The 19172-nt window shown below is 54.0% G+C and overlaps 1 protein-coding gene across 3 annotated transcripts in view; it reads right to left on the reverse strand.

Moving 5' to 3' along the window:
• CMIP (c-Maf inducing protein) overlaps positions 1-19172 on the reverse strand; it is a 235742-nt gene that overhangs the window by 21765 nt on the left and 194805 nt on the right. For all 3 annotated transcript variants that reach the window (XM_070399132.1, XM_070399133.1, XM_070399134.1), the window contains 5 exons: positions 18977-19039; positions 16572-16652; positions 9702-9805; positions 8099-8203; positions 2364-2717 (listed from right to left, as the gene is read on the reverse strand). In XM_070399132.1, the coding sequence (XP_070255233.1) occupies positions 2364-2717; positions 8099-8203; positions 9702-9805; positions 16572-16652; positions 18977-19039 (707 nt within the window). The remainder of the gene's footprint in view (positions 1-2363; positions 2718-8098; positions 8204-9701; positions 9806-16571; positions 16653-18976; positions 19040-19172) is intronic.

Raw genomic sequence — 19172 nt, forward strand, 5'->3', positions numbered from 1 at the left:
GAAGTTAGCAAGCCCACACTGTGTTCTGACCCCCCCCCCCCCCCCCATTGGTAAAAGAGGCTTTGGAAGTATAAACCCTGCCTTGTGGAGACACCAGGCGGAGGTGAGGCTGCTCTGCGCATCGGTCAGAACACCTCCGGCTCCCAGCGGGCAGCTCCTGACCGGGCCTCTGACCCCCGCCGCGCCTTGGCAGCTGGGCCCTGCGGGCAGGCAGGAGGTCTGGAAGCAGATCAGGAAGAACAGAGTCCTCATTCATGAGCATGTTTATGAAGAAGGGAAAAAAACGTGTGTGAACTGCATGATGAAACTCAAACCCTTAGTGCTTAATGTGAGTCAGGGCCCGAGCCAGCAGAAGGCCTGGGAGTCCAGGTGCCTGTGGCAGCCAGCCAGAGGCAGGCCAGGGCGGAGAGCAGAGCTGTCTCTGGCCTGGGGGCCCTGCCTCAACCGGGCGAGGAGGATATGAGGGCCCTGGCCGGCGCGTCTCTCGGAGGGTAGACCACACTCCTGGGAGAAAGTGGGGCATGTTCTAGGAGATCTCTGAGCAGAATCTGGAATTTCCTTCGAACAGTGTGCAGGTGTGTGTGTGTCGGGGGTGGGGGGGTGGGAGTGGGGAGATGGGCGGGTGGAGTGTCGCTAGATGCGGCTGTGCCCTCACTGGCCTCTGCAGATAGGACCACAGTGAGGCTGGCGCTGACCCCCAGGAGGCCTCACTCTCCTCTCTCAGGGCCTAGATAGGAGAGGAAGTGTCTGTGGATGCAGCATCCACAGTCTCCTTTCCAACCACACGAAGCCACTGCCTGATGTGTGTAGGTATGTGCATGTGTGTGTGCGTGCACGTGTTCACCTTCACAGACACAACAAGCTCTTCTTTGAGATCACGGGGCACCTCCTAGGCCCCCCAGACTAGCTCTTGGCTCAGCAGGCATGGCAGGCTGCCTCCACCCTCTGGGCCCTGTGCACCCTTCAGACAGCAACACGTTCACCACAGAGGCCGAACCTGTGCTGCAGAGCCTACAGCCGCCTTGGAGACCCAGTCAGCCCTGACGAGCCCCCAGAGCCAGGCCTCCCCTTGATCTAGGGGCCTGGTGCTCAGACTTCAGACAGGTGCCATACGCCCTCCCCCAACCTCTCTGAAAAGCCCACCACGCCACTGACTGTACCTGGCAATGCCAACCTCTGGACTTGGTCCTGAGGGGCTGACCTCTGTTCTGAGGGTCAGGGCTGTGGGAGCAAGCGGTGAGGCATCTGCTGGATTCTCCCGCCAAGCTGGCTGTGGGACCACAGAGCCAGCCCAGGTCCCTCCACTTGGGGACCGAGGAGCCAGGTGCATGAATTTGGGAGGAGTCTGTGTGGTACAAGTGTGAGTGGTGGAACTAGAAAGACTCATGAGCGTCAAAGATGCAGATCCCCCGCTGCAGAGTCACACTGCTGAGGCTCAGGGAGGTAGGGAGGGACCTGGAACACCCAGCGCGGACCTGGTCCCTGGCTCCACCTGAGCCTTTCCCACCAGCCAGGACTGCACGGGGCCTGATCCGCAGGCGCCTCCCTGTCTGCCCATGAGAGCTCATGAGAAAGAGTGTAGGAGGAGGGCTGGGCCTCAGCACAACCCCAGGGGGCGCTCTCCAAAGATACGCCCTTTACAGAAGATGCTACATACATATGCACACTCACAACCACAGAGACACCCACAGGCACCCCCCCCAAAAATAAAGCAGACAACCACACTGAGCATACAAGGCATGCACAGGTCTCATATCACAAACACTCACACGCTGGCTCATGGACACACCTGCATTCAGACACAGAGAAACACACACACTGTAACTCTTGTGTACAAACGCTAATACCCACATGTGTGCACTCATAGCCACCCATCCATAAAAGCAGCAGTGACTAGACACACCCACACTTGTCCACTTAAACGCACATGCTCAGGCAATCACACACATGCTGTCGCACCACACACTCAAAGCCATTCCCATATATAAAGACACTCACAAACTCAGAATGAGCCCACACCTTACACAATGTGCAGAGGTTCACAGACTCACAGTCACACTTGGGCACCCATGTGCTCATGCACACACTCACGCACACATATTCTCAAACTCATGCACACATGTATGTTTGTGTACATACCTATACATGTGCCCAGACACTCCAGCATACATGTATACACACCTAAAATGTGTGCCCTCATACTTTGCATATGTGCACCCACACTCACACGTACCCACACCCCAACTCAAGTGTGCACCCTAAGCATGCCCACCCTCGCACGCCTCGAGCCAGTGAATATGAACTACAAAGCCAAGTCCCCTCCCTCATCCCATTGGTGACAGGCACATAGAAGGGACACTCACAGCAGCTTGAGGATTTCCACGTAGCAGCCGAGCGTGCGGTCAGCCTGGGGACCCAGCTCGATGCTCATGGTGCTGCAGGCAGGGCTGACCATGAGGCAGTCGATGAGGTTGGGCTCACTGTCGTTGCCCGCGCTGGCCGTCAGCGCCGGCTTGGCAGTGCTGGTGTGCTCCACCTCCACGTGGATCTCACTGGAGGCCACGACCACCGACTTGAGCCGTGCCTCGGACAGCGTGGCTTCCTGAGACACCAGGTCCGGGCTGGGGTGCAGAAGGCGCAGAGGTAAGGTGGGCTTCCGGTCGCAGGGCTGCTGGCAGCCGTTCCGGATCTCCTTCAGGCTTGGGGAATTGTCGCGGCTGTGGGGAGAGATGGAAGGGCATGAGCGTGCAGGTGGTACCATGTGGCCCTGGCGTGGATGCTGTGAGCTACAAGACCCAGTGAGCACTTCTGACCAGACAGGCTCCACCGTGCTCAACGCTCCCTGAACCCCCACAGCCCCGTCACGGGCCAGGTGGAAAGCTCAGCCTCCACTCCTCACCTGGCAAACCCACTTCAAGGGGATCTCAACCCCCAGAATCCCAAACTCCTGGGGTCTGCAGGTCCCTCCTGTCTGCAGCAGCCCCCATCACAGCATCTCCAAACACCATGTGCAGGTGTTAACAGGTGTTAACTGAGAAAGGGCTCTATGCATCATTGAAGTAATTTGTTTGGAAAATGCTGGGCCAAACACAATGAAATTGGTGCCCTGAAGCTGGGTGAAGCACCTCCTCCCTGGGAGCTTCCACGCATGACCAGGAGGCGCACCTGACAGGTAACTCCCGCAACGGGTTTCTGTTGGTCCCCTGGGCTGGCACAGTGCTAAGTGCAACCACACAGACTTCGCAGACATCTGTGTCTGGCAATCTTACCATCTCCATGTTACAGGTGAGAAAAGTGTCAGAGGTCAAATGACCTACACTTGACACAGGGCTTCTAAGTGGAAGGGGCTGGGATTTGACACCATGGTGGCTTCCAAGATCCCATATGATCCCGTGCAGGTCCCCCTCCTCCATGAAGTTTTCTCTGATTTCTTCCACCTGCCCACTCACCCTGTCTTTGAATTAGAGCTTTCCATCCCTGGCTGGACACCAGTGTCCCCTAAGGCACATCTAAACATCCCGAACCCAATCAGATCAGAACTCCCTGAGGAGCTTTTAGGGCTCCCTGTGTGTGCAGTGAAGGTTGAGTCCACTGCTCCCAGAGACTCAGAGCACAATGATATGGTCACAAACAGCTCGTGCAGCCCCTCCCTAAACATGTCATGCACATGTGCCCCGCACTTCCAAAGATGCACGTCCTCTTTGTGCACAAGGACTGGACTGAGCGCAGAACTTGGACCCGACGCACACAGAGGGCCTGCATTTATCCAGCACGTGCCGTGAGCCAGGCCTGAGCTGAGCCCACCAGGATGCTTGATAAATGCACTGTAAACTTTGCTGGGGAAAAACAAAAGCCATGGGCTGAAGTCCGAAAAGTCTATGGTTGTTGGAAAACTGTGTGTGGTCTGTGGGGGGAGGGCAGCCTAACTATCTCTATGGGTTCAGAGCTAATTTGCTGCTCAAATGCTCAACACTCCATTTCCCTTTGTTTGCCTTTGCTGGGATTTAAGAGTGGATTTTCAAGGCTGTTGGCTCAGAGGTGATTTTCCAGTGAGCCATGCTAACCTGGGTCAAGCTGTCTGCTCTGTGAGTACATCACGTACCACTGGGAGCACCGCGGATGGGCCCTGAGGACATCGTGGGGTTTTATTTTCCAGGACTGACCAACAAGGTGGGGTGGACCCAAGCCCAGGACAGGTCTCCCAGGATTGTGGCCCTTGGGTGATTTCCTGGAAGAACTAAGGACGTCACTCGGAACCCAAACTACTGTGGGCTCTGAGGGGGGATGGGCGTTATAACCCTGTGCCTCCACCCTGGGCACCTGGTTATAACCACCGTTCATGACTCCCCCAGGGTCATGCTTGTCCGCTCTCATCCACCCTCCATGCTGCTGCTGCCAGGGGGGAATCTGGAAACTGACATCTCACCAAGTCCCTTCTTAACTGAATGCCAATGCTCTTTGAGTAAAAACTCGGCAACTGAAACACAGGCACAGCTCTGCCACTCAGCGCATGGTCCCTGGCCAGCAGCATCCGCATTACTGGGCGTCAGTTAGAGAAGCAACGTCTCAGGCCTGCCCCACACCTGCTGTGTCTGCACCTGCACTTAACACACAACCCCCAGGAGCAGCTCAGCACAGGAGGTTTGAGCAGCTCAGCAGTCCATGGCCAGCGCCTTCTCCAACATCATCTTTTGCTTCTCTTCCTTTCCCTTTCTCTGCTGCAGTCTCAGTTCACTTCACTTCCTCCTCTGCTGTGGCCCTTCATCTTTAGGATGGAGCAGATCACCGGAGGAGTTTGACAATAATGCAGATTCCTGGGCTCGAGCCCAAAATGGACATCGAGGAGTCTGCTTTTTAAAGAAGCAGTTCTGGGGATCCTGAAGCAAGTGGTTAACCACAGGTAGAAAAATGTGACTAACGGCAACTTCACCGGCCCTGCCAGGCCTTTGCACGCTCTGTTCTCTCTGCCTGGATCACCTCATCCTGCTTCTTACCTAGTTAACAGCTAAGAGGTCTCAACTTCAATATCACCCGCTGAAGGATCCCTTCCTCACCTCTCCTGGGAGAAGGGGTTCTCAACTCTGGCCATGAACTTGACTTGCCTTTGGGACAATCCACTGCCAGGGCCATCCCAATCCAATCAGAACTGCAGTGGGTGGGGCTCAGGCACCACTTTCCCCCCTTTTTATGAAGCTATAACCAGCAGTATGCTGGTAAATGTCTAACAACCTACTCTCCGGAAAAAGGAAGCCCTGTTTTGTAGTGTTTGCCAATTTCCTTAGTGTAAATACTCCCACTGTGACCAAATTCAAGCCACCAATGTGCCATCACTGACTGTGGAAGTGAGAAGAGGTGTGCTTCCAAGTGTAACAGGGCTCCAGCACACCCGGGTGTAACGTACACACAGAACAGGCAGTGCATAAATCTGAGGCGCAGAGCTTCGTGAGTTTTCACACATTCCCATGTAATAACCAGCCACCAGATCAGGGCATTTTGGCACCATGGACATTTTGGGCCGGATAATTCTGGGTTCTCTGAGGGGGGCTGTCCTGCACCTGGCAGCATGCTTAGTAGCATTCTTGACTTCCACCCATTGGATGCCAGCAGCCACCCTGCCCCCCTGCCCCCCTGCCAAGCTGTGGCAACCCCAAATGTCTCCAGACCTTGCCACATATCCCCTGGAGGCCAACACTGTCCCCAGCTGAGCACCACCGGCCAAGCTGTAAAACATTTCCAGGAGCTCAGAAGTTTCTCTCGTGCTTTTCCACCTAGCTCTGCCCCCCAAAGGTGACAACTATTCTGGTTCTATCACCATAGATTCATTTTGCCTGTTCTTAAACTTGAAGGAAAAATAATCACACCATATGTATCTCTTGGGTCTGACTTCTTTCACTCAATGTTATGTCTGTGAGACTTGTTCGTGGCTGCACGAGTTCATTCATTCCTGCTGCTACATAGTCTAGCTTCTGAGAACAGACCACAGCTTAGTTATCCGTTCTACTGTCAGAGGACACTGGAGTCGAGGCAGGTTCCAGTTTGGGGCTATTAAAAATAACGGTGCTGCAAACATCCTTGTACAAGTCTTCCGATGAATACACCGGAAACTGAGGAGCTGGGTCACAGAGCAGGTGTCTGCTCAGGTTTACCTTCTGATTTTGTAAAGCCTCCCAGGTGACTGGTATGCAGCCAGGGTTGAGACTCCCTGCTGGAGACCATGCTAATGCCACCTCTGGCTTCTGCCATCACAGCCCTGACCTAGCTGTACTGTACCCACTTGCTTGCTCAATCCCTACCCCTCCACCAGCTGGTGCACCCTCTGCTCTGGGAGGGCAGGGGTCCCATCCGGCTGGCTCACTTAGTGCCTTCCATACCTGGCACTTAATGGGCCCTCACTAACCGAGTACTGAGTGAATGAGAGGAGGAAACCTGGCTGTTGCCATCCCCCTAACTGCGGCAGGGTGCACGGTTCCTAACCCTGGCACTTTCCATACCCCCCCCCACCGACAGGAACTGGGGCAGAGTTCCAGCACCCTTGTCTTTGTCTCCTGCTCCCAGGTCAGGGAAGCCCTGCAGGGCACGCTGGCAGGGCTGTGGAGAGGCAGAGGGAAAGCTCTTAGATGTGTGGGTTCCTCCTCCTGCTCAACCCCACCCGAGTCCCAGCTCAGGTGTTCTGGGAGAGCGCCCAAGGAGGCTGAGATGAGTCAGAGGCGTCAGGAGGAAAAGGAGCCTGAGAATGAGTGTGAGTGTGAGTGTGAGCATGTGTGTATGCGTGTGCACATGCACACACACACACACACACACACACACACAAACAAGTGACCATTTCATGTTCTTCCTGCTTCCTGGGGTGGCCTGAGTTTGAAAAGCACGCTGATCAGATTGGGTCCAGAGCCAGGGCAGCGAGGTCAAGGCGAGTACCACTGTGTACATAGGGATGCTGGGACGTGCACCTCCCTCTGACCCTCTTCTTTACTTGACATAACATGTTGTAGGGTACACACAGGCACCTGGGAATGGTCAGCATGGCACCTTCATGTACGGGCCTCAAGGGCACTGCCACCTCTTTCTGAACAAGGTGGACATAGTCCCCTTTAAATGTCAGGACCTGGGGCTGAGGACATTAAAATAGTCTCCTCCCTTCTTCAGCCCGGTCACACAACATATCCCCTTGTTGAGGTTCACTTGTGGCCCCTCCCCCAAGAACTCCAGGGCAGTGTTTGCTTAGAAGCCCCATGGGCAGGTTTTCAGGGACGCAGGGTCTGCACCGCCTTTTCCTTAATGGCTGAAATATATTCCTGCTGGATCCCGACACATTCGGTGCCCCTGGAGTGGTGCCGTGTGCCACCTGAACAACTGGACCGGGTGGCGGCCACCGATGCCATCTCTGCCCGGCACATCCTACCCTCCCCAGTGACCCCAGAGGTCACTGTCGAAAGTTCTACGCAAATGGATGGCATTTGCGTCACTGCACCCCAGGAGCAATCCTCAATTAAGGGAGCCTGGGAGCTGGTAAATAACTACAGTGGTGGCGTCACCCTCAGAGGAGTAACTCGGAGACTGTTCCCCGAAGTCTGCCAGGATGTCCAGTGGGGAATGCACAGGTGCCCACAGTGGTCACCTGCTTACTAACACAGGTCCGGGATCTACTATCTGTACTCTCTCCCGTGCTTCCTGGGGTTCACAAACACTTGCACACATTCACACAGTGCACACACAACTCCCCATGCACACACCCACATGTGTGCACACATTCTCCCTCACACACATACATGCATCCACATTCATGCTCCAATGTGTCACACATGCCAGGTGGTGAGAAATATTCAGAATAAAACACTTGATCCTAATGCCCAGTCAACACAACAGCCTTCAGTTGCCGGTATTGAATCTCAGTGTTTGTTTCCCAGTAATTCCTGGGCTCTGGAATCAGTGAGCACACGCGATCTGGCAAACACCCTGGAGGCTGGCCTGGTGAAAACCACTCCACCTCCCTGGGCTGGTCAGATATGTACAGGCTACTGTCCGTGGTGACCCGCCCTCTCACTGTCCCCACCCTGGGTGGTAACCCCAGCCCTTACCGGTGGCGACGGTGACTGACCTGTTGATGAACTCTTCATAGCAGGAGTAGATGGCAGCCAGGCACACGGCCACCAGGTTGGGCAGGACCCGGGGGTGAGGGCAGTGCCCTGTGGGGCCGTGCATGCTGGAAGAGAGCAGAGGGCAGGGTGAGAGGCAGCTGCAGGAGAGGCATCATGGCTGGGAGGCGGGGGGAGGCCGGGCACAGCTTGAGGTGGTCATGGGGGAGCATGCTGAGTCTTTTGCTGTGGAGTTGGCAATACCGGGATTAGGTCCTGGCTCTGCCATGTGCAGGCAGCAGAGAACCAAGGTCCAGCCGTGAGCTCTGGATCTTGGTGCCTGGGTTCAAGTCCAGCTGAGTGGTCTTGGCATACTGCTTAACTCTCCACTCGCAGTTTACTTAGCTATAAAATGGGGACTATGGCCCCCTCCTTACTGGGTAACAACAAGAACCCAATTTTCTAAGTCATGGGAAGACCTAGCATAATATGGCCATGCGGCCTGGGCAGACACATTTATGCCTGGGGAGTTCTGAAATCTTGATTCATAATACCTCACTTTACTCTCAAAGTGCCCTGCTTTGGAAGAAAAATTAATATGGTCACCCTGACCTAGCATGGGGTCTGAAACACAGTTGCGAAGGCCTCGGTAGATGCAGCACTTGTTATTAATCATGGCTATCTCTGTGCCTCAGTTTTATAACCTGTAAAATGGGACAGTTTGGGGCCTGGAGGTAATACCTGTAACGTTCCTGGAAAATCACTGTGGCCACTGGGACTAACCTAAAAAACTCTGCAAATCTTAACTGGATGCTTTAAAGGGACCCTGGAGTCACCCAAACTCTGGCAGAAGGACATGTCATTTGCGTTTGGGAATGCTTTGTGATGGCAGGGGAGTATATGTAGGAAGAATGTAACTTCAGAACTGGCTTAACCAGGATATTTTAATTTTCTTAAAACATAAAAGAAGAGTCATGACAGTGGCCACTAATGCTCCCATCACATTTATGCGTTGTTCTTAGTGTTTGTGTATTAGGTCACCAAAGCCCTCAACTGGATGGAAGTGGGTATTGCGATTCTCATTTACAGATTAGGAAACTGAGGCACAGAGAAAAATATTTAAAAATCAAAGCAAAAATAACCCCCCCTACTCAAACCCCAGAAGGGAGTAAGAACCAGAATATTTGGCTTCCTTTTAGCCAAGTTTGGGAGGTAGTTGTCAAAGTCCCCAGTGGTGACTCTCTGGGCCACAGGGGATCACTTCCTACACACCTGGCACCGGAGGTGTGGAAATACTCCTATTACTCAGGACCATCGCCATTTTCTGAGTTCCTACTGAGCATCAGGCATGCTAGGGGCTTCCTCATATATCACCTTACTTAATCACACAACCCCGTGTGGAGGACACAGGATCAGAGGTACAGCAATTGGCTCAGTGCCACACAGTAAGTAAGTGCCTGAGACCACAGGTGGTCAGGAGGCTCCAGGCGACCCTCGCAGAAGAGGAGACGCTCCCAGCTCCTGAACACCAGTGGCTGCTCTCCGGGCACCCGGGGAGGGCCTGGTTCTGGGCTGAAGGACAGCTGGCTCACAGGCCGGAGGGGAGGGGTTGGCTGGGAGACCCACCTCTGAATGAACTTCTTCACCACCTCCATCCCCGCATTGAGCTCGTTCAAGGCAAGGATGTACTCCTGAGTAAACAGCCTCAGTCGCGGGCACTTCCCAAAGTCCTGCGGAGAGAAGGGAGGGTAGGATTGGGACACGCTGCAGAAGAGGCAGGAGGCCTGCAGGGGCGGTGGGACCCGCTCTGCCCGGAGCCACTGGTGCGGAAGGCAGCGAGGAAACACCAGCCACCTCCCCTTTCTAGAAAGCACACACGTTCACATTTTCTCCTCAATAGCTTGGCCCTGTGACACTCATGCTTATACCCTGTGACAGCTGACAACAGAGACGAGACCTGTCCTGTCACAGGCGGGTTTCTGGCATGTGAAGTCACCCATGTGTGGTCAGCAGGGTCAGCATGCCACACAGACATGGTCGGAAAACAGCCAACAGGGCCTCCCTCTGCACGGCCACGAGGGGACTGCAGACGTTTCTTCTGCAGCCACCTGACGGCTTCGGTCCCCCTGCTTTCCGCGGGCTCTCGCCTGACGCACTCAGAACAGCAGAGTCAGAAGATGCCCCAATCTGGGGCCATCCATTCGGGGGTTGCCTTGGGACTTCTTGGGGTACGAAGGAGGCAAATGTAGTGTCCAGACATCCTCAGTGAGGAGACACCTTCTCCTGAGTGAGAGGACCGAGGCGGCCCGAACAATAGGCGTGGCCCCAGGAGGGGAGGGTTGCAGCCCAGGGCTCCTTAGGGGGCTCCCCAATCCTCTTGGCTGACCCCAGCCACCCACTGTGCTCCTCACTAAACTGAAGAGCGTCCGATGACTTTGGCTATAAAGAAGCCACCCTCAACGGGCACATGGGACCAAAGAGGAAGATCACACAGAAGGATGAGCTCAAGAAAGGCTGATGGGACAAGTAAGGGAATGTTTGTGTGAAGAATGTAGAGTATGGGAGGAGGTGTGTGTGAAAAATGTGGGTGTGAAAGGAGGTGTGTGTGTGAGAGACATGTGTGAGAGGATGTGTGTGTATGACACGTGCAGTGTGAGGGGAGGTGTGTGTGTGACACGTGCAGTGTGAGGGGAGGTGTGTGTGTGTGTGTGTGTGTGTGTGTGAAAGATATAAGCGTGAGATGAGGTGTGTTTGTGAGACATAAATGTGAAAGGAGGGGTGTGTGTGAGAGACATGTGTGAGAGGAGGTGTGTGTATGACACGTGCAGTGTGAGGGGAGGTGTGTGTGTGACACGTGCAGTGTGAGGGGAGGTGTGTGTGTGTGAAAGATATAAGTGTGAGAGGAGGTGTGTGTATGACACGTGCAGTGTGAGGGGAGGTGTGTGTGTGTGTGTGGAAGATATAAGCGTGAGATGAGGTGTGTTTGTGAGACATAAATGTGAAAGGAGGGGTGTGTGTGAGAGACATAAGTATGAGAGGAGGTGTGTGTGAGAGATGTAGGGTGTGAGAAGAGGTGTGTGTGAGACGTGGGGTGTGAGAGAAGGTGTGTGAGAGACATAAGTGTGAGAGGAGGTGTGTGTGAGAGACATAAGTGTGAGAGGAGGTGTGCGTGAGAGACATAAGTGTGAGAGGAGGTGTGTGTGAGAGACGTGAAGTGTAGGAGTGGTATGTGTGTGGGAGAGAGAGGTGGCCTGAGAGGAAGGTCTGTGTGCTGGGTGGTGAGTAGGAGCAGAGGGAAGGTGGCTGATGTGTGGCTGCTAAAAGTGACGGGGCACAGGCTGGAAGGAAGAGGAGGAGAAGGGGGAGGAGAAGAAGGGGGGAAGGGGGAGAGGAGGAGGAGGGAGGGAGGAGGGGGAGAAGAGGAGGAGGGTGGAGGAGGGGGAGAGGAGGAGGAGGAGGGGGGAGGAGGGGGAGAGGAGGAGGAGGAGGGGGGAGGAGGGGGAGAGGAGGAGGGGGGAGGAGAGGGAGAGGAGGAGGAGGGGGAGGAGGGGGAGAGGAGGAGGGGGGAGGAGGGGGAGAGGAGGAGGAGGGGGAGGAGGGGGAGAGGAGGAGGAGGGGGAGGAGGGGGAGAGGAGGAGGAGGGGGGAGGAGGGGGAGGAGGAGATGGAGGCGAAGGAGGAAGAGATGGAGGAGGAATAATCTGTCCAATCTCAGCCCTGGGGGGAAGACACTCTGTCTCCACCAACCAGCTCAGGCCATGGGTGCCTGTCTTACTTCAGCTGGAGCCTAATTAAGGGGCACTGAGCACAGACACAGGGACCCCCTGCTCCAGTGAGTGATGTTATTAGAGACTGACATCTTCTCAGCTTCCCCAATGCAGCACGTCAACGTGGCGGGTGACAGAGGTCAGCTTGGAGAGGAAAGGCGTGGGAGAGAGGAGCAGAGGAGCGTCAGCCAGGAGAGGGCCTGGGGGTCTGCACTGAGGGACCCGGAGGCTTCGCCGTGAGCTGGGTTTTGAACAGTCGGGAGGGGCAGCCTGTGGTCACGAAGTTGACCACAAGACAGAGAGCACCTGGTGGTCTCCAGACGCATCTGCCCCCTACTGCCCCGCTCTGTGAAACCCATTTATTAAAAGCACCCTGAATCAGGACTCTAATCTGAAACAAAGCCAGGAGACTTTCCTTAAGGACCCAATGATCCCCGGGCCGGCATGTGAGCCGAGTAGAATGTCCCCCCTGCCCGCCGGCCAGCACACAGGGGCATCTCTAGAGCTGAGGCTGCTTCACCTGAGCCAGGGTCCTCAGGACAACCTGGGGCTCATCTGATGTCATCCTGTCCACCAGGACTGTGCCTTTACATCAGCAGGGCAGCAGAAGCCATGGAGAAATACACATGTGTATGCATACACTCATCCATAACATGCACAGACACGCACACATATGGACACACATATACACAAATGCACATGCACATGCATGCACACACACAAAAAGCACTGAGCTGGAAGATGAGGTCCTTGCATGACAACAGCACTGAAGCTTGGTTGTGCTTTCAAGTTGAGAAAGATGCCCCGAATCCCCGAGTCCCTGGAAATGGGTGACAGGAAAGCTGTGTGGCCTTGGGCTGCCGGTCCTCTGTGTGTCCCCACCGTCAAATAAAGGTTGAAAGAACTGATTTCTAAACCCTTCTACCTCTAAGGTTTCATGATGCTATGAAAACTGATCCAACTGAACCCTGCTAAAAGGAACTGCTGTTACCTTAGCTATTAGATTTCTGGATAGCCAAGGCCATTTCCTTGGAAATGAACACTACATATGGGTCTGGTGGCCTTTTGTAATGTGGATGCAGGCCCTGGCCTGTGTGACTCAGTTGGCTGGGTATCATCCCATGCACTGAAAAGGTGCTGGTTCAATTCCCAGTGAGGGCACATGCCTAGGTTGTGGGCTTGATCTGGGTGGTGGGTGTGCAGGAGGCAGCCAATTGATGTTATACTCTCATATTGATGTTTCTCTCTCTCTTTCTAAGAAAAACCAAAAAAAACCCCCACTATTCTTAAAAACAGAAAATGAAGGATATTTTTCCTCTTTGGAAAAGTCAAATATGCTCCCCTTGGAAAGTAGGTCAGATCACTCAGTGGTCCACTGGGGACCACAGTCACATCTTCTTGCCTCCTCTGCCAAAACAAGAAGACTCCAATGAGTGGTGTGTGCATACAGGGACCATGGTCATCCTAGGAAATACAGTTTAACAAACTGTTAAGAATCTACAGGGGAACATACCAAAGGACTGCTTCCATCTGAATCGAATGTTCATTTCTGCCCCATGAGTAACACTCTTTGAGACTCTTAACCTCTCTAAGATTCAGTTTGCTTATCTATGAAATTGGGGCACATGATATATTTGCAGAAGATGCACCCTGAGAATAGGGGAAGCTCTAAAACCCCAGAACACCACTGTGCTGTGTGATTTCCCCCATTTCCCCAAATGCCTCCTTAATGAGAAACACTGCACACAGGTGAAGAGAAGTCACACTATTCTGACAGGTATGTGGCTGGCGGCAGGCTAGGCACACTCACTAACTAACCAGTGACTAGATTCCTCACATCAGCTCAGAGTCCCAGCTCCAAAATGGTGCATCGGCCTACGGCCAATTACTACTAAATGGTGACATGGAAGGCCTGCCGTGCTCTCTGCACCTGGTATCAGCCGCTTCTCACACATCTCTGCTCCACGAGGGGTGCTCCCCTGTTCCGTCCACAGTTCTCTTCCCACTTAGTGTGTAATTAGTAGTCGCTTTATAGCAGCTCCAGACTCCAGAGTCACTTAGGAAAGTTCTTTAAAAGTGAAGTGAGAATTCGTGCTTGAGGCCCCCTGATGTCTGCCAGGCCACAACAGAGCTATAAATTCTGGATCTGCCTTGTAGCTGTTCTGATTTTTATCCAGAAAATTATTACATGGTCAACACTCCAGGCCCATAAAACTAGCCAAATATAAGGGAGATGTTGTATGGTTAAGCTATGCAAGGCTGCCTGAATTTTGACATTTTCCCCTTTGAACTCAGATGTCCCAAAAGAACTCTTATTAAAGTCTACTGACTACCATGAAATATGCAAAAGTGTTCATGTGCCTGGGGAGGCCTGGGCTGGGCCAAGTATGCCCTCGGTAAGCTCTGTCACTGGTAAGTTGTGATGGGAAGTCCTTTGCAAAAGAAACTGCAGAACCTTTGCTTTGGACTCTGAAAGGGTGTCTCCTTCTCCTCACATCATATCCAGTGATTTTAAAATCAACAATCAGAGACCCTTTCCTCCTGAGATAGCCGAAGCCAGAGTGCCTTTGAAACTGTTAAAGCCCAAATCAAGGCAGAACCTCCTCTGCACCAAGAGATGGGGAGTTTGTTAGTCCTGGAGAAGAATCAAATGAACTATCCCCCTCTCCTCTGTGCTCAGAAAATAAGAAATGCATTTATCTTAAACCAAGAAAGATCTCAGAAACAAGCAACAATTTAATTATGGTGTGTGATCACTCAGAATCACCAGATTCAAACAGAATTCGTATGGGACCAACAGGGTTCAACTGGTAGCCGCTGGGTAGAGAGTCTTAAGCCACCTCTGGGCTCTGCGGGAGAGTGCTGCAATTGATTGATGATGTCTGCCACCATGCATTTCCACTCCTGATGGGGGCGGGGGGCGGGGGTCACGTAATCTTCTTGGGGGCATGTTGTGGAGATCGGAAAGCTACTTCACAAAGTAAACTGCTGGCAGGTCACCCTTTTTCAGAGTTGTTTTCAACATGCTAAATCCCCACAGGGCTGGGGGCAGCAGTCACAGGCACCTCACAAGGAGGTGATGACGGAGATGCCTCCGGGTCATCTAGGCCGAACCTCAGTCTGGGCTGGGAGCTGGCTTGGCGGCCCACGCTGGACACGGCCCTCACTTTAGTCTGCCTGCTCCTCAGCGCCAGGAGCCCTTACGGCTGCTCACGGTTCCCTAAGGAACCTCTGGTCTCGGCCCCTCATCTGTAAAGGGAGGTCATGGACCGTCACAGGGATGAATGACAATACACTTGAGGGTCGCACTCTGTCTGGCTCTAAGGAGGTGTGACAGATGTTAGTTATGCTTCTTCCTCATTCCCCATGTGTAATGTGGAGGGGATAATGATACCCAGAGATGAATGGGGCCACAGAGACTGTGAGTGCCTGGTCCACTGCAAGTGTGCAATTCTGCCTCTGTTTTGTTTGTTTGTTTAAATATATTTTAAGTGATTCAGAGAGGAATGGAGAGAGACAGATAGAAACATCAATGATGAGAGAGAATCATTGATCAGTTGCTTCCTGCATGCCCCCCACTGGGGTATCGAGTCCACAAACCGGGCATGTGCCCTCGACCAGAATCAAACCGGGGACCCTTCAGTTTGCTCTATCCACTGAGCCAAACCGGCTAGGGCTGGGCTGCCACTGTTTTTGTTTTTTTAATCCTCACCAGAGGATATTTTTTCCCATTGATTTTCAGACAGTATGAAAGGGAGGGAGGAAGTGGGGAGAGAGAAACATCAGTGTGAGAGAGACACATTGATTGGTTGCCTCCCACATGCGCCCTGACCAGGCCCGGAGATCGAACTTGCAACTGAGGTACATGCCCTTGATTGGGAATTGAACCTGCTACCCTTTGGTCTGCAGGCCGATGCTCTACCCACTGTGCCAAACCAGCCAGGGTGTGTGTGTGTGTGTGTGTGTGTTTTAACTAACTAAAGCTCATACATTGTTCAGAGTTCCTCAGTTTTTCCCTAATGTCTTTTCTGTTTCAGGGTCCCATGCAGGGCACCACATTACATGTAGTTGTGTCTCCTTGGACCCTCTGCACGGGACAGTTTCTCAGCCTGCCCTGTTTGTACTGCCCTGCACAGTTTTGAGGAGCCCTGTGAGGGGTTTGCAGCATGTCCCTCAACTGGGACTGGTCTGACATTTTCCTCTTAATCAGACTGGGGAGGTGAGTTTGAGAGACAGACCCCAGAGGTAAAGGCACAACTGTCACCGTGCCTATCACGGTTGGTTGCTGACCTTGATCACCTGTGGGGACCGTCAGGTTTCTCCACGGTACGGTCACTCTGTCCCCCTCCCCCTCTCCATCCTGTTCGCTCTGGAGGGCCGTCACTAGGAACAGCCCCCAGCGAAGGAGGGAGGAGTTCTGCTCCCTCCTTGAGGGTGGAGTATCTCACAGACACCATGTGGGACTGCACACGGGAGACCATCTCTTCTCCCCGAGCCATCCTATTTCTGTTATTCTTACTGCCCGTGAAGAGATTCTTCCTGTCGCCGGAACAGAAAAACAAAGAACCAAAGGGGACAGGCCACACGCAAACCCGAGTTAAACAGAATCCCAGCCCCAGTCCCTGGCTGTCAGGGCGGCCAATCCCAACCCAAAATCTTTGTAAAAGTGAACGGCCGGGAAGGTGTGCCCACCTCCCCCAGCTCTGCGGTCAGGGTGCTGGGAGACTCACCATGTTATGCTTGAGGATTCTCTGGACCACGGGCGTGAACACCTCGATGACCACCATGGACCGGGGCCGCTCTCTGCAGTGCTGAGGAGACAGGAGGACATGGTCGGTGCTGAGCCTCGGCCCCTCGCCCAGGGAGCTCAGCATGGGGCCTGGGTTCCCTGCTGAATAGTGTGGCATGGCTCTGTGTTCATATTTTTGGAGGAAGAAAAGTGGGTGAGGAAGGGAGTTTATGTTTGCTTTTTATTCTGATCTTAAAGTCTGAGCGTGTTTCAGGCGGCGCAGGAAGGCGCGGTCTGACATGGCCCTTGCTTAGTGTGGTGAGACTGCAGCACGAAGACCCGGCGCAGGGCCTGGCACAGGAGCTTCCGTGTAACCAGTGCAAGAGCACCAGGGGTTTGGTGCCGGACACGGGTGTTGAGAACTCTGTGGCTTCTCCACTGCCGGCTTTGATAGCCTGCAGCAGTCTGCAGGCCAGTGCAGCTCTCAGTGTTCCATCTCAGGGGCATGGAGCTTTGATTTCAAACTGAAACTGAAGGCCTCAGGTGGAGCAGACAAGAGCCCACCACCGCAGCACATGCACAGCCTGCCTGGGCCTGGGGTGCTGTTTCCCAGCCCTGGAGGAGGACGCCGTACTTGGGATATTAGAAATCGGGGCTTTCCTGGGAAATTAAGATGTACTAACTTTCCTCAGATCTTGGGGTCCCAGTTGTGACATTTGGCAGGCGAGACTGCCCGGTGTGTCCAGAGCTGGCCCAGAGTGGACCTGGTGGGGGCGGCTCTGTTCCCCTCAAGCTCTCTTCTCTGGAGGACTGCCTGGTGGGCGAGGCACTAAGGCTTGGCTTTGCCCCCGTTCCCCCTGCCACTCCCCGAGGGAAAACAGCCAAAAAGCTTACAGGCAGGCCCCCCTGGCTGGGACCCCTCACTCCAGGTGGCAGGGCAGCCTTCTGTTTTAGAATCAATGGAGAGTCCTACCAGGTAGTGCCCAAAAGGATGGTTTGGTCTCATCACTGTTTTTAAACTGTGCTAACCATTTACTCTGAACAGGGTCCATTGCACTAGAACAAGTCTGTAAACCATGAGATCTGGGAGAAACCGTACAGCTGAAAAGAGACAAAAGGCAGATCTGGATTAAACTGGACCAAATATCAAGAGAAGCGATGACACCTGCTGTGATGGGTGAGGGGCCCATGCACTGGGTTATCTGACCCACCCTCTCGGGGGCAGGGAGGCCCATCTTGTCTGCAGTCTCACCAAGCTGTTGCTTCTTCCCCTCGTGTGCCCCGAGGGCGGGGCCTGGGTGCAGCACAGGAGCCTGACGCCTGTGTGCAAGCACGCTCTTGCACACACACACACGCAGGTACAACTGTATAGACGGGCACTCACCCACTTGGACCCACCTTACCTGCTTGGACTGGAGGGCACACACTGGCACGTGCCCACATTAAGAATGTACCCTGGGCACTTCGGGCCAGCAGGCTGGGCCCACCCTCTGCTCTGTGGGTCGCTGAAAAAGGTCTCCTGATGGAGAGACAGGGCCAAAGAGGATGACACAATCCTGTCTCCCTAAACCTCATGTCACCTGACAAACACGGAGAGAGTGCACACTCCCTGGGTGAGGGGCCCGGGGGTGAAGGGCAGGGATGGGGCAGTAGGTGTACCCCAGTGTCCTTTCCTTCAGAACCATCAGGCCTCCCAGGTGCCGCTTTGCCAGGCCACGTGGGAGGAAAGGAACGCAGCGAGGTGAGTCACCAGGAGAGACCAGGGTAGTGTTGGGAAGCAGCAGACCTAGGCCCTCGCCTTTCCAAGGACATTAAATTATGACATAAAAAATCACACAGCAAAGAACAAAAGCAGATTGTGTTCAGCCCCAGGCCACTGCAGTGTGCTGGCAGAATGAGGGATGCCTGGTCCCCGACGTGCCCTGGACATGTTCCGAGTAAATCCCACTGCGAGGCTGGCGCTGTGTCCCTGGGAGCGGGTGTCCCACTCTGTGGCTCCTCCCAGCTAACCTGGCATCCCGACTGCTTTCCCTGCTCAGGAAAGCCCCACGGCCATGCCCCCACTGTGGGCCAGCTGGTGCTCAGAGGAGCCCTGGCTAAAAATAACCCTGCTGACGTCAGGAGCCCAGAAAATCTGCTGCAAACTTCTCCCAAGACAGCCACAAAGACATCAAGGAAAAGCTGGACACTCCTCCCTGACCCACTGGTTTGGACCCTGGGCCTCGATGATCACCTGTGTGACCGAGAGGGGGCTGCAATCCTAAGAACAGGGTACCTGGGCTTGCCTTCCAGCCGTGTCCAGGGCAAGGCCCTGGGTTTTTAACAAATTGTGCCAAGCCAACCCTAGCACGCACACAGGGAGGCAGGCTGGTCCTGCAGACGCAGCCCACTTCTGCCATGTCATACCTTGCAAAAGAATTCACAGAGATCTGGTGGTGGATGGTTGTTTTCCAGCAAAGGGGCGATTGCCTGAAAGACAATGAACGCAGCGTCAGTCGGAATCTCTAGAAGGAAGCGTATGGCAGGTGTGTCTAACAAGAGGGATGACTCATGATGTAAAGCACAACCTCCCTGACACCCTCTGGGCAAAAAAGGCCCATTC

The sequence above is a fragment of the Myotis yumanensis genome, unplaced genomic scaffold (assembly GCF_028538775.1).
Source record: "Myotis yumanensis isolate MYYU_CA2020_CCGP unplaced genomic scaffold, mMyoYum1.0.hap1 SCAF_18, whole genome shotgun sequence".
Classification (NCBI taxonomy): Eukaryota; Metazoa; Chordata; class Mammalia; order Chiroptera; family Vespertilionidae; genus Myotis; species Myotis yumanensis.